Source organism: Fusarium keratoplasticum, chromosome 10 (genome assembly GCF_025433545.1).
Source record: "Fusarium keratoplasticum isolate Fu6.1 chromosome 10, whole genome shotgun sequence".
Classification (NCBI taxonomy): Eukaryota; Fungi; Ascomycota; class Sordariomycetes; order Hypocreales; family Nectriaceae; genus Fusarium; species Fusarium keratoplasticum.
This window is the reverse complement of record NC_070538.1, coordinates 2,056,489-2,072,220: the sequence shown is the minus strand read 5'-3', so window position 1 is coordinate 2,072,220 and position 15,732 is coordinate 2,056,489. Positions and strand designations below refer to the sequence as shown.

The following is a 15,732-nucleotide window of genomic DNA, read 5'->3' as shown; positions in this document are numbered from 1 at the left end:
TGAGCGCAATGAGGGTCGTTGGTCGAGAAAGTATGCTCTCCACCATCATGGTGAGGCTATCTCCAACCACGACATCGGCCATGACATAACAGCGCTCTTTTCTTTTGGCGGTATCTCTCATCCCTGCGTGTGCCATGCCTGCAGTCTGCACGCAACTTGACTGGGCGACGAGGTTGGTCACTGGCATTTTCAGCACGGATGATCGGGGACAGCTGCAAATCATCTGATGCTAGGACGGGTTTTGCTCCCCATGATCATGATTCCCCCAACCTCGACCGGCCTATTCCTATTCCCTCCTCGCTTGGTCTCCCTCCGTCTCCTCTTGCCCCTTCGGACTCGGGTTCCCGAGCATGGGAATTGATACTACCGTGGTGTCCGTGCTAACGGCCCAGATCCAACCACCAACCTTGAGGGTTTTCGCATTCGGGGTCAGTCGGTCGGGGGGGAATGGTAATATTATGTCTGCCATACCTCGGCCTCTTCCTCATTTGCTCGCCTTTTTTTGCCCAGCACCACCCTTGCTCTGGACATGACATGGAGGTGACAGTTATGCCCGTTTATGGCAAGCGAATTGAGCTGTCACAGGATGCCGCAGTGTCCCAGAGTTGAATAGCGCAACAAAGGTGTCGAAATCGAACGTTCCGTACGAATCACGTTGAGCGCGCCGTTGCATCTTACAGATACTGACTGGTGATCTGCAATCTGCACAAAAATAGCCGACCTCCCTCTGCACCCTGCAAACCCGCCAGAGCAGACTGCCCAACTCCCTTGGGAAAAGGGCCAAGTGCCAAGCAGCATAACATGCACCAGTCCAGCTGTCTTCGGCATTAAGTGGGCGAGGGTCGGTGGGAAATCTGAGGCCGGCACGGAGCCCTCGGCGGGTGAGGCATGAGACATAAAAAGACAACGGCCGGGGGCAAACGGAACATGATGGAGAAACGCGGGCTGACAACCCGTCCGAATGGAGCGGAACAAGGTTGGAGACAAGAGCTTGGCATTCCAAGGCCCCTGGGTGTTCCTCGTCAACCGAATCCTTTGAACCTTGTATGAGATTCGACATGCTTCAGATTGATTAGGCCCAAGGCTTCTCAGAAAACTACTAGAACTGGTATGGAAGGCAGCCAATGACAGCTGTGTCAAGGCTGAGCATCCATGCCTAGGATGAACGAAGATGCTTTGCTAGTCTATTATAACTGACCCAGGCTCGAAGAGCACTTGTTCATCCCACTCGGCATGTAATTAGAATCACCGTGTCATTAACAACCCGTCTCAACAGAGTTCTCATCGGCTCTGGAATACTGCCCGAGCAACCGATCTCAGCACACACAAAAGCCGTGTACCCCGAGTCACTTACGCCTAGAAGATGTCCTGCAGGTTCCCGGCTTAGAGCCAGCTACGACTGATTCCGCTGGCTGGTTACTCAGCCCGGGTTGGGCTGTTGGCCGTGGCGGCCGATGCCCCATCGGGGACCGGATGTGGTGCGGGCGCCTCACCGGCGCGGTTCAATTCAGGCACGCGATTAATTACCAAGCCCCGTTACTCAATGGGGCAAGGACTCACCGGGGCATTGGCAAATTGATCGGACTTGCTCGAATCAATATCCTTTCCAAGGGTCATTTCGTTAATCAGCAATACACGAGCATTCTCATCATATTTAGCCTTTGGCAGGATCTAGCACGGAAGCACGGAGCCATAAGGCGATCTCCGGCAGTTTCGGTATCCCAGACGATCTTCTCTTTGATGTGCTGTCACAGCCTTCTCTTTAGGTTTGAGGCTGTCAACGATGTTACAGAGGACGCGCATGATAGCACACGCCCATGCCCATGCAAGGACTCCCCGGTGAAGGAAAGTGCAAGTTTCTTCCAAAAAAGCAATTCCCGCTGATTTCTTCCAAAACATTGACCAAAAACAATGAGGCTGGGTAAGGAACAGGGAGTGTCAACGCTTGTCAGTCATGAAGCATCTTATCACTTACAAACTGGGACAAAAATAGACTAGGCAGGTTACCTCGTCCACCTCAACGTCCAAGTGATGGGATGGGGGAAGGCAGGGCCTCCCCTGGGCTCCGTCAACGGATGGAGCATGCAGCTGAAGAGCTCCTACCCTGCCTTGGGTACAGGCGCATTGTCTCTCATGCGAAAGGAAGCAACGCCCTGCCAAGGTGCCTTCCGACTTTGCATCTCCTCAGACCCAATCCCATCGACGGCTGCCATGTGATGTTCACCCACGAGGAGTGCATCCCATGCATTGAGCCAACCAGCTCCTTCACTCCCTCAACGATGGCCTCGTCGACTCATCATCATCATCATCACCATCGCCATCACTTCTGATGGAATCTGAGTCCACATCGCCGCCACTTACACCGCTCTCCCCGATCCCCTTAGTACAGCAGCCCAAGAAGACGCCTATCGCCTCGGCACCAATGCGCAGTACTCCAATCAGGCCAAGCGTGGGATGCAGAAGGCAGTCTCGCACAGAAACTCAATGATCAGCAGGTTCCTAGCACCGGCCTGTGAGCCACGAGCACATTTTGTCCTGTACAACCTCGACCGTCCCGAAGTCGCACACGCCCGGCAATCAGGTCCCAATCATCCATGTCCATCTCCATGCTCCATTCTTGGCCCGTCCCATTCCCCCATTGCGGTCACTTTCCGTCAAGGGATGGGGCCATTCAGAAAATCGGCGGCTCGGAAGAGTCCATCTCGCAGATGTAACCGGCTTTTTCCAGCGTCATTTCCGTGCGCCAGCAGTCCAAAAGTCGCCGGGTCAGTGGTGTCTCCTCCTCCCTGTCCGTCATAGAATCGAGTTCTATTAGTCGTGGTCAACGGGGGACAAACCTCAATGAGGACAACCCAAGGTCGGCCAAGAGAAGCTATGGACGCCGCCGTCCGTCACCCTGGCCACCGTCGAGTTGCCCTTCTTGAACCTCCAACTGATTCATGTCGTGGTCTAGATGCCCTCCGGCCCCCATAACTCGCCCCTAGCTCTCCCGAGCCCAGCCTTCCGGCCCGTGAGTGGAGCGAACCGCTCCAGGTGCCGAGCTTGAGCAGACGTTCTGCTGCAAAGACCAGACGAAGAATGGACTAAGCCAGCTTAATCTCTTCACGGACCACAACTTCAGAGCGAGCCATGACCTCACACTCCGCGGCCGCCCTCTGATGGGACGGTTTCATCACATGGACAGCTCTTTTCTTCTTTGGGTCCTGGTTCTCCGCCCTAGGTCCCACAGCTGAAACCAGCCTTCAAGTTGGCCGATGACTAACTAACGGTCATCAAACTCGTCTGCCGCTCCATGAATCCATCTCGGCCGACATATCGTCGACTGCCACCTGCCATTGGCTGCGCAAGGGCCCAAGACCGAAAAATTGAAGACTCGACATTGAGAAAATCTGGCCATTTTTCGAGATCGCCCCAGGTTTTAGGCCTAGTCCTGCCGCTATGAGGTCATATGCCAAAAGGCTACGAATATTCGCACTCGCCATTCTCCGAGGGTTCTTCCATCCTCTACTGCGTGCGCCGGCCTTGCCGATAGCGCCCTCAGACATGCCCTTGCCTCGAGTGGATCATGTCTGAAAAGTATCTGAGACAAACGGATGTCAAGACTCGCCATGTCTCAAAGGGGGCAGGCCAATCCGCGGCAACGTGTTTTGGACGCGGCCGATGGAATATTCTCTCGTCTCTTTGCGCCTGCCACCGGAGATGTTGAGGCGGCATTAAGCCAATGCTGCTGTCCAAAGGTTGTCTGGAGGCGACAGGGACCCCTGCCCCTGGATCAGATCTGATTCACAGGCCTCTGACGCTTCTGTTTGGCTGAAACCGCAAACCTCGTGTCCCAAAATGGGATTCTCCCTGCCAACCCTGACCCATGTCGAACTAGAGATAGGGCATTTCACCAATTGCCCATCAGAACCTAGGCCATATTTCGTTCGTGCCATGACCATGACGCCAGGATCCCAGGCGCCCACGTTGCACCAACGGCTCAACTTCACCACCATTCTTAGACAGGACGCTCCCATTTATGGAACTTCTTGTTCACATCGTGGGATCAAGAGGTTTCATCCCTGCATTCGCTTACTCCCTTGTCATCCAGGTGCTCAATACGGAAGCTTGCAACAACTGGGGCATGCTCGTTTCCGTTCAGCTCAACAAATGTTCACGATACCTTCACACGCTCGACCTGGCTAGGGAGGCTGGTCGCTTGTTGGTTGAGGTGGGGACGCTAGGGCCTGACTCGAGCAAGAAGCATTCCAAATTACACAAAGTCGATAGTGCTCTCTGCGTTATCAACGTTGTGGCCGGCCTCCTGGTCTATTCGGTTCAGATTTGCGGTGGTCCAGGCATAAGGACAGATCAAATCGTGTTGGATCTCTCTCCTATGCTGCTGAGGCTGGCAACGACATGCAAACTGCGGCTAGGGCATGGCTCTTTGCCGCAATCAGCACTAGCGCGTTGCTATTCTTGAAGGTTCGCCATGAGTTCATCTTCTAGCCGTCAGCCAGAAGCAGCGGGCATGGGGAATTAGCCATGACCTCTTCCAATCGACTCGACCCATGAGGGACCCTAGACATTCCAGTCTGAGCTCCCCCACGAGAGACAGACAGCGGAAGCGGTGAAGTTGGGTCGGCTAAGGGCTCTGGCGTGCCTGGGAAGCTGAAATTGTGCATCGCACCACCTGTCTCAGAAGACGCTAATGAAGCACGTCCCGTGTAGCTGGGAGGGACAGGGAGATCGAGATGCAGACAGACCGATGATCGCTTCGGGGACCCGCGCCGGACTGGTTGCTCCAACAATCACAGCGAGCGACGTGACTATCATGGGATGTGGACGGTCCCTGGTCGTGGTCCATCACCCCACCGCACGCCCAATCTACTTTGGGGGTATCAAGCAGCGAGCGCCTTTCCTTTCTGCCAGCCCAAACCCAGAGGCTGATTAAAGAGCATCTCGAAGCACGCTCTATCTCATCGGCCCATCCCATGCAAGCTCGCGCTGCGGGGAATGCTCGACTCGGCCCAACATTACCACGCCGTTGGACCTCCAGCATGGTTACGATTCGCCTGAAGCGGACGGGGAGGTCGGGATAAGACGATAGGCCCCCGCATGGATCCGCAGGTCTGCCGAGAGGGTGAGGGTCTCGAGGCTTGATCAGCATTTTCAAAATTGCGCACGACAAAAAGTCCCTACACCACCCCGCCTCTGATGCCCCCCTGGGATGAGAAGGAAGAAGATGCGTGAAGCTACTTACCCTTGCATAGAGCGAAAAGAAGAATTCAACGGTCGGTGGTTAGGTCTTGTACAGACACGGCAGCTCAACGCATGAACCCACGGTGACGAAATGCCTGCGCGAGACCTCAGATGCCGGGTCTCTTGGCCTTGCTCTGATTCGCCCTCGCTCGGCCACGAGGGTCGGCCCCGCGAGTCATTTTATTTATAGAACTTCCTGTTTTGGGCATCTTCTTTTCCCAACACGCCAGAATGCCATGTCCTCTAGCGTTCGGAGCCGAGGCATGGAGAAGTGTTGATCATGACCATGGATTTTCTGTCAAAAACCTCCCTCTTGTTGCATGCCAACCCAACCCGCCGAAGCGAGGGGGTTGGGATGGATGGGGACTGTGTCAAGAGGCAATTGTTGCAACAAGAGATTTTCAGGGCGACCCCCTTCACACCCACTCTCATCTCCATGAGTCTTTTGGACATGCAGAGATTGGCGACTTGGCCGAAACCTGACGGAGCAACGCAGCGCAACTCGCAAGCCGCACCGCTTTGTTGGTCTGGCTGCGTATGCAGACCCATGGCATCTGTCTTTCTTTTTCTTTGTCGCTCACCTTCACCGTCGCAGAGCTATGAGCTCGGGCGCAGCAGGAATGCGTCTGTAGCGTCCGCTAACCCGTCAGCGAGAACGAGACATTAGTGCATCCAAGGAGAGGCCTTTATTGATGGTCAAGCCGCAACGGGTGCGTTAGACCGACTGGGAAAAGCTCATCGGCCAGGTTGGAGGCGGTGCTCTTGGGGTGTGTAACGCATCATGTTGTCACAGTTCAGAAAAAATCTCCGGATGGCATGGAGTTGGGCGCCCAGTCAGTCGGTCAGTCAGTGCAGCGCCCTCAAAGCTGAGTGCTCCAGAGCCAGCTGGGTCCGCGCAGCGATCACAGATATGATCACCATCTCAGCTGTACTGTAACTGTCTAGGGAGGGTATGTCATGTGGTCTTCCTTGTTGATCGACATCGCTTGTCGGGCAGTTTGTTGCTCCCGTCTCGCGTCATCGCTTATTGATTCTGGCTGAGCTGAACTCGGAGGGCAAGCAAACATGGACGACTGTCGACGTTACGAGTACGGATGGCATGGAGTGAGAATTCACCATGGCTGATCTGAGGACATCCATCACAGACTCGGGCACCAAACTGCAGTTGGCCGATCTTGCCTCTACTGTACTATTCATCATGTTTCGCAAGCGTGGAGAAATTAATTTGGGCATCGATGTGGGCAGACTGTATCAGATCTGCGGCGGTGTCCCTCACTCGGGACCAAATGGGTGTTCCCAAGGAGAGGCCGACTTGCGCACCAATCGATTTGCAGAAGAGAACTAGACGGTGCTGATCGAGCCAACACCGGGTTCATGAAGCCATCGAGAGTGCATTTCGGAGATGTTGAGTTGGCCGTCGACTCGTGCAGGCTAACGAGGCCCGTCATGAGTGCAGCTCGCGAATCATGAGCCATGAGCATGACGATGGGTCTGGTCAGCCAGTGAGATGGCCAGCAGGCAATGACATAGTTGCATTTGTTTGTTCTATTAACAGCATTTTCAGGGTCCTCACGACGACGAACTCCTTGAGCAAGGGTCTCTTAATGGCTTACAGTAACGTATCATTCCCAGATCTGAGTGCTGACTCGTCTGGCTGAAGCCACCCAAGAGGAGCCACGGATGCGGGCCGACGACAACTGCATGGCATGGCACGCGACGGTGGCGCCTGACCAAACTCAACCAAGCGTGCAGTGCAGTGTGGTGCAAAGAGAGTTGCTCCAGGATTTTCGAAGACTTGTTTGATCAACCTCTCACACCGAAGACTGTCCCAGGGTGGCGGGTCAGGTCAGATCAAGACAAATGGCCAGTTGAGCACCAATTCTATCTAGCACCGAGTACAAGCCCCAAGGCCTAACCGTAGCGGGCGAATGATGGCGAGAGGCTTGGCCCTGACAGGCGGACAGTACGCCGGAGCAACGAACGGGCCATCTTCACAGGGACTTTTTACTGTCTGTCTGTCTCTGCCACTGTCACTGTCCCCAGCCGCGCCAGCCCCGTAAGGTTCGCCCGAGAGCCCACCCGTTACGGACCAGCCACTGAGGTTGAAGGCGTTGTTCTGGACCGGGCGATTACTCGCAGGGCGTCGGCGCCCTGCCGACAGGGCCAAGGGACAGGGGGCAAGGGACATGGAGCCAGGATGGGGAAGATGGAGCCCGCGGTGGGCCAAGCAGCGTCCAGAAAGCAGGGTGGCTATGCTATTAATGGTGACATGAACAAGGGCCATGCATCACCGCCAAGACAGTCGTACATTGAAGTCCCCGGCCTCCGACGACCACCGACGTACCTAGTGTCAAAGCTTAAACGGCACAGCAGCAATGCTCCTCTGCTGGCTGCTGTTTTGTGTGCTCTGCTGTGCGGCGCTGCTTGCTGGGCTGATGGTTCATGCGCCTGGGCTTGAGCCTGGACTGGGACTGTCAGCGATGAATGAAGCCATTAAAGATGGCTTGGGAGTCAGCTCTTGTCGGGCCGAACCGGCTATTTTCCGCCCATTCTGTGCTGGCTGCTTGACTATGACGTCGGCGGAAGAAGGGAGTGTTCGTTTCAACGGTTCTGTCGATGAACGAGGTGATATGTCTGCACACTACGGCGTTATACCTACCACCACTCCGTCAGCCTCATGTGGACCACGTGCAGGGCCAGAGACTGGCAAGCCCGTCGTCATGCAACTATCTTCTCCGATCCAAGGGACCGGACTTGCTCGCAGGTCCTGACGGCGGCATCCCACATCCAGACGGGTCGATGCGCCGAAGCGGAGGCATGGTCTGGCCTCTCTCTGGCTGGTAGAGTGCTCCCGAGGTGAGGTGGCTTGCTTTCAAGATAATAATAGCCTTCCAACCGACAGCCCTGGTCCTCGGAAGACCCCTATTTTCTGCACATTCCCGCCACCAGACCAGGAAGTCAAAGGATCTATATCCGGGGGGTTAAGGGTCGTTGATGGGACGGGGCCCTTCCTCGGCCCAGGAGGAGATTCGTCCCTCGCTCGGTGGGATCGATGACCAGCAGGGGCACAACTTTGAAGAGACGCTTGTCAACCAAAGACTAGCTGCTTGCGGGGGGTGTGAGAGATTCCCGGATGGCCTGGCCGGTTTCATGGCGGGTTGACATCAGATCATTCTCTGAGTCTGGCATATTTGACTTGACATCCATGACATGCATCCGTCCCGCCGGTTCGTTTCGCCACAAAAGTTCCCCGGGGACAGAAGCTTCTCGGGGCCTCCGTTTGGCTGTCACTTCGTCTCATCGGCGTATTGACCCGCGCCCTGGAATTAGGATCGCCTCAGCCTTTGTGTTTGAGGTCTCGATATGGTTCCAGTACCCCAACTTTTTTGTCACAGATTTGAGGGAACATGCTAATACCATGCATGCATCTGGTCCGAAGTGTGCCATATGCCTGACGTCTGCTTTGCTTCACTTCACACCTCTGGTCCCTCTGCGACTGCGACTGGAGTATGTCATTCGCGCCCTAAGTTTCACTTTTCCTATTTTTCCGGCTCCTGAATTACTCGCCATGTCTTTACCCCTTGGGATTGAATCATTAATTGCTCAAAGTCATTCCCCTTGCAAAGGGGTTCGTGAAGTTATTCCCCGCCGCGATGGGTCTCGTCTATGGAGGTGACGACAACTCGTCACTTACACCATCAACAATGCCCATTACCCCTTTTCATCTTTCCAATTGTGGTTGGACATGTTCCACGTTGCAAGAATACTAATTCAATATGTCTGTTACTATACGACTCTTGCTGATGTTCGTATAGACTACGGCGCTTATCAACCTTGGTAGCTAAACGAGTGGTTGGCAGTGTTTGATATCCTCGGCCCCTTTTCCAGTCGCCAGACTGCTCAGCGCGACTGTTGAGGCTTAGCTGCCTCTCTCGATGTGTTGGTCCAATATCGCGAGCGTGCTAAGCGCCAGCGGTTGCTGTCGCTGCGAGTTGGTTTGTTGCAGAGGTCCAACGTCTGGAGATGCATGATTGAAACTCCACAACCAGACTTTTGCCTTGGAAACGCGGTTCTACTTTTATCGAGCTTTACGCGCTTGTTTTGGTGTGTTTTGCATATTTCTGTGGGATTTTTGGCCCGTCTAGGCCAGTTTGATGAAAACCTCGTATTCCTATTCAAACCATCGCCAGCCACGTCCACACCTTCAGGAATAGCTCTGCGATTCAAGTGAGATTGCTACAAACTGACAAGTGACGGGACTAAAAGACGTCATTAACGTATGTTCTCAGAGACAGGACCAACGGATTCTTTTCCGCGTCTTTTGATAGCTTCATGTTGGGCTTCTTTTGGTGCGCTGGTTTTGGGCGCGCGTCTGCAAGGATTGACGATCACAATGGGCTACAAGTATTGGATGGATGGACTCTTTCAGTGGGTTCTATTGCGATTTTCGAGTCAGTCGTCTCTTTTACTTGTGCGGATGTGATCAAGATTGCATTAGGTTGATGTGATGGCGTGGTTCCGCGTGGGTGATGTCGTCGTCGTTCCTTGGTCAACCGGTTACTCCCAGGGGGCTAGAAGCACCATGAGGATTGACAGAGGGTTGACAGGCTCGGATGTGCTGGAAATTGGCAAAAGATGATTAATCTGCGTTTCTTTCATCTTAGAAATCAGGTTTTGATGCCGTTGATGTGATGATATTAGCGTTCCTTGCTCCTGTGCCTGGCACTCTAGACGAGAAAGGGGGAATGGGCAACTATAGCCGACAAAGACAAATGGAAAATCGGTCTCAGGCTTGAATAAATTTCAATCTCGGCTCTACTGTGAATTTCTATGGGCTACATTCCCCCTGGTGTGTTCACTAGAAGCTTATCTCCTTTGTTGGTCTTGACCGTCACTTCATAGCTTGACAGACGTTCCAGTGTCTTGACGGTCGTTTTGATGGAATTTAGCATAAAGACTAATTATTTATCGGTCTTTATGTATTTAAATAACAAATAGAATATCTCGTGGAGGCTAGGTAGCCCTGTTGCCTGGTTGGGACGTAAATCTTGATGTTTCGGCGTTGATCATCCTTACGGCTTCATGAGGCTACTAGCCACAATAACGAAGAAGGTAGACCGATGGCCGTTTCAATAGAGTTTTTTTATTCTCCATATGGCTTTTAGCATTGAAATAACAAATATCTAATGTCCCAGGGGAGCTAGGTGGCTTTATTGTCTGGTTGGGATCTTAATCTTGGTGTTGCAGTATTGATCATTTTCACGGCTTCAAGAGAGGCCACTGGCTACAATAACGAAGAAGACGGGCGAGCCTTCTACTAAAGGCAGAAGAAAGGCTGAAAAAGGGCCACTGTGTTAGCATCGGGATATGATGCTATGATGTGTTGCTAATGTGTTCTTTGTTATAGTTGAAGCCCGGCCCTTGATGGGTTAACTGAGTCAGAAGACCGAAGAAGATGGACTCTCGGTTGTTATGATAAGATCCAGAATGAAGATTCATTCATTGTAGGGCTTTATGTATTAGAATAATTAAATGTGTAATTCCTCAAGGGGTGCAGGCAGTCTCAACGTCTGGTTGCAATGTGAATCTTGGTATTTTGGTATTGACTGTTATTACAGCTTCGAAAGAGGCAACCAGTCACAACAACAAAGAATACAGGCACAGGCACACAGTGGGATTCAAACAGAGTCGCAAGACACCATAACCTAGATATCATTACCCTTCTGCGGTTGCAGCTATGGAGTGAATCTGGGTTGCAGTGTTTTGCTCGGTTACCCTATACCCCACGAGATTGTTCCGTTTGCGCCTGAACAGACAACCGGTATCATCAATTTTGAACTATCGGATCAATAAGAGTAATAAGGATACAAAGACCGTCAAGTTCAACTCGAGAGCAGATTAATATCCTTGTGGTGATAACCCTGTGGTGCCGCCCCAGGTCAAAAACACCATCCGTCACCATCACCAACCCCGTATCATCCATGAATGGCAACGCTTGCAACTCGCATCAACAACTACCCTAACCCTATCTATCTAGCTGGATCCCAATGAAATGAATGCCCATCGACTCCTCCCATGAATCACACCCCCCCCGAGTTTTCTATCTACTTTGCAAACGAGATGCGTTTCCTTCAGTTCAGTCCCAAGCCTTCCAGGTATAGTTATTTTCCTCCCCTCCCCAATAATGATTGCATTGCCTTGCTTGCCTTGCAGCCCTCCCATCATCAATTCATCCCGTCGTATCGGCATCAAATCCATCCATCCCCAGAATTTTGGTCAGCCTGCTCAAACTTCGCCATGCAACCCATACCATGTCATGCCATGCTACCTACTGCGGTTGAAATCAGTGCTATCTATAACTATGTAATAAATTTCGATCGAGCCTCCTGCTCCCACCACATCCTCCACCTCGACGGCATTCATTCACCCGCACACGGAAGCGACCGTCTGTCCTCGCTACCTATAGAGAGTAGTGTGCTTCCAGAGCCTGTCGGTCTCGCGGCTGCATCTGGTTGATAAAGTCGCCAAACTGGGGGATTATTTGCTTATAAATGTTGATGACCTGAGTAAATGTCAGTAGTTGAACAAGAACAAAGCGTTAATAGCCAAGACTCACGTTCTGGAAGACATCGTGCAACTCTTGCCTGATGGGGCTCTTCAGGCTCATATCACGATATCGGGCAATCGCCGTAAAGTAGTCGAGCAACACCTTCTCCATGGCCTGGGGGTTTCGTCCAACAATCATCGAGAACCCCTTAAAGGCCGTCGCCTTCTCTTCGGTTGCCTCAACCTCGTCCATGAGGCTGATCCACTCCTCGGAGAATGTTCCCAGAGCAGGACCCAGCTGTTCCGAGTTATCCAGACCAAGTCGACCCAGAGCCATCGCGGCATTTTCGCTCAAGCCCTTGGGCACGCGAGGGTTGGTGATGATCTCGACAAATCTCTGGAGAAGCTCCTGCACCCAGGGTCCCATGTTCGACTTGTGCTGCATGGCAATCTCGCCCACCGACCAACAGGCATTGTTAACCACGCCGAATCCACTGTCAATGTCCTCGTCCAGGACGTTATCCAGTTCGAGCTGCTTGAGCAGGATGGGGATGATGGTGGGAAGGTAGCTCTGGAGCAAGGGGTAAACGTATCTGGCGCAGTCACCCAGCAGAGCATATGCAGACTGTCGGACCTGGTCGGCAGGGTTCTCCATGCAGAAGCTGAGCAGTTCAAAGAACGACTGTTGCGAACTCTTGACAAGCGTGGCTGCCTTGTCGTCATCGAGAGCCTGAACGACAGCGCTCAGCAGATCCAGACTCGTCACGAGGAAGTCCTTGTCAGGCTGGTCGAGGGCCGGGTTGCTGGCGGCGGCCAGCGTCTGTTCCAGGTTGACGTGGATGATGTTGACGCATCGCAGGAACGTGGGCTCGGCGTAGGGAGCAAACGCATCGCCAAGTGCCATCGCCACATAAGAAAGGCACTCTAGCAGAGGGAAGAGCTCCCGGGACTGGTCGGATACGCGGTTGTATCGGTCGATAAGGGCGGGCATCAGCTGGCCTGACAGCTCAGGGGTTGCCAGAGCAGGTCCGATGAACTCAGCCAAGGTCTGAACACAGTCGTAGAGGATGTACATGTTGCGATCCTTGTACTTGCCAAAGCATCGGACGAACTGCTGGATGATGGGGCCGCAGTAAGGCTCGAGGATCTTGCCGGCCGTCTCCTCGAGGTTAGCAAACGCGGATGCGGCCGCCTCTTGGACCTTCTTGTTCTTGTCCAGCATGTGACGCAGGATGCCATCCATCACAGGAACAAAGTACTGGTCCTTCTCCTGATCCTCCAAGTTGGCAGCCCATGACGAGTATCGACCAAGGGTCCAGCAGGTGATCTGTCTCACCACGGGCTCAGGGTCCTCGAGCAGTGAGATAAGGTATGGTACTAGCTCACGAAGGTGAGGGACCACCACCTCCATGCAGCCCTCGGCCACGGCGCCAAGAGCCAGGACAGCAGCCTCTCGGTGAGGCCAGTCGTCATGCTTAAGGTTCTGGGACAGGTAGGGGAAGATGGCCTCGAAGACGGGGTTTCGGAAATCGCGGGCGAAAACGTCCAGGGCGGCGGCAGAGCACTTGCGAACGGTCCACCTCTCGTCGGGGTTGGCATCATCGCCGTCGTCGTAGTCGTCGTCGATCTCTCCCTCCTCAAGATCCTCATCCATGTCACCAAGCTTCTCATAACCTTCGCCGTTCTGGGACTGGCCCGCAGTTTCGGAAGTTTCACCATTGGCCTTTCGCGCAAGGGCCTTTCTGGCGAAGGCGGGGCGGATATCCTCCTCGCGATCCTCCTCCTCCTCATCATCTGACTGACCACCAAGTAGCGCAATATCCTCGCCGCTGTACACCATACACTCAAGCAAGACTGGGATGATCTTGTTGAGGTAGGGCTGTAGCGCGTTCCAGAGGTTCTCATGCTCGCCTACGGCCAACCAGAACTCAACAGCTTCACAAGCCAAGTCCTCGTCGTCGCTCTTTTGCTGAGAAATGATGTAGTCGACGAGTCCGCTCATGTGCGGCTGGAGCTTGTCGGGTCGGGCCTCGACGAGTCGAACGAACGCACGGCAAACTTGTCGTCGAACATCAGTGTTTTCATCGCTGGCCAGGACAAACAAGTGCTGAAGAAGGTCGTCGATCGAGTTGAGCATGGCCTGCGATTTTCGAGGGGTGAAGACGTTGATTGCCGTCAGAGCACTAGCTCTCACCTTGGGCAACGGGCTCTTGGTGGCAGCAATAAACTGGGGAAGCACATAGTTGAGAGGCCTCTGGCCATTGACCTCCTTGGTCAGCTGGCCGAGGTTGTCCTCGCAGATCTTGGCCAGAGCGGACATGGCACCCTCCTGCGCCTCGTTGGAGGTCTGCCCTGAAGTGTTGCCAACCAGGTCGAGAAGCTGAGGTAGCAGCTCGGGCCAGCCCAAGAGAGTACCGCAGCGGATAACCTCTGTGGCGATGTTTCCAGCAAAGTTGCGAATCTGCGAGTTCTTATCCTGGAGACACATGGGAACGGCCATCTTGATGAGCTGGAGGCTGGATTCGGGAATCTTCTTCCACTCGGTCCGGACATTGTTCTTGAGCATGATGCCAGCGGCGGACCGCACCAGGTGAAAGTCTTGCTCGGAGAATTGGAGGCCATCGGGAGGCGAGGAGCTGGAGAAGAGGTATGCGAGGTAGTTGTTAATGTCAGGCGAGTTCTTGGCCTGCTGGAGCATCTGCGGAGAGAAACATGGTCAGCCCTAGGGTCGGCGCAACAATTGCGACAGGTACGGGTCGTCTCACCAAGTCGGCCTGCTTCTGGGCATTCTTGTCGAAGCCGCTGAGGGAGTCCTTGAGGCACGCAGCAAGCTGCTGCAGCGACTCGGGTGCGGGTTGCCAGGACATGGCTGCTGAGGCGTCGTTCGGTTCGGGCAGGATCTTTGTTTGAGGTTCGCAAAAGAAAAAGGTGGTTGTAGCGAAGTGGAGGCGCGCAGAAGCGGGATGGCGAGTTCGAGATCGACTTTCACATCAGCCAAGGTCCGCAGCTTCTACGGTTCGAGGGTCAGCAATGCGCAGAGCTCAGCAGGACAATGAGGCTCTGGAGGCGGACAGAGGCTTTGGAGGAGGCCGAGCGGTGGGCTATGGGATAATGGGATATGGGATATGGCTGGGATGGTAGTGGGCGAGAAGCGAAGGTGCCCCTCAGGTGCAGGGATGTGCAAAGGTCGTGGGGCCACACGCTGATGGGAGCTCGACTCGAACGTACCCGACTCTCTCCTAGGTTGCTGCTGGATTTTGTCAAGTCTGCGGTTGATGCCGGGGACTGATAGAGGGCGTGAGAGTCCCCGCTGCGACTGCGACTGGGTCGGCGACGATCGCGACGGTGGGAGGAAGAGAAGCAAGGAAAGAAGATGGATGGAGAGAAAGAGGCGATTGCTCCAGCGAACCTAGGTCGAGATGAAGAAGCACAGTAGAGCACAGCACAAGCTGCCCACCAAAAGAAGGAGGTTTTGGTGTACGCAGTAATAAAGTGGGAGGACAGCCCAGGCCCAGCCAAAGCCAGACCAGGCGAAGGAGGGGGGAACGGAGACCGGTGGGCGGCAGCGACTTGCTAGATTGGGGTTAGCCGTGGCGAGATGGAAGAAGCACGGTCCATCTGGCACCATGCAGGAACAGCCAAATGCAACCTGAAACAAACATCCGAGCTGTTGGAGCACGGTGCCAAACGACCCGAGAAGAGGAGAAAAGGGAAAGAAGGGGAAAAAAAATTATTCAGTGGCGGGGTGCGATAACGATAACCCGCCTGGGTCGAGCGGGTCAGAAGGTCTCTATTTTTTTTTTCTTTGAATGCGGGGGTCGCCGCTGATGCCCTTCAAGATCAGGTCTTTTGTTTGTAGGTCCAGTATCATGATTATTGGCCGGGCTGATTCTAAACGACGAGATGCTGCTCGTTTGCCTGTCCGTTTAAATCCGGAAATGGAAT

At 53.9% G+C, this 15,732-nt stretch overlaps 1 protein-coding gene across 1 annotated transcript; it reads right to left on the bottom strand.

The window, feature by feature from the left end:
• Positions 1 to 11,701: 11,701 nt before the first annotated feature.
• Positions 11,702 to 14,654, bottom strand: NCS57_01251400 (Importin N-terminal domain-containing protein; the record flags this gene model as incomplete). Its single annotated transcript, XM_053062186.1, has 3 exons — positions 11,702 to 11,803; positions 11,858 to 14,485; positions 14,553 to 14,654. 3 exons carry the CDS (start codon positions 14,652 to 14,654, stop codon positions 11,702 to 11,704), a joined length of 2,832 nt encoding a protein of 943 aa, XP_052908714.1.
• Positions 14,655 to 15,732: the final 1,078 nt, after the last annotated feature.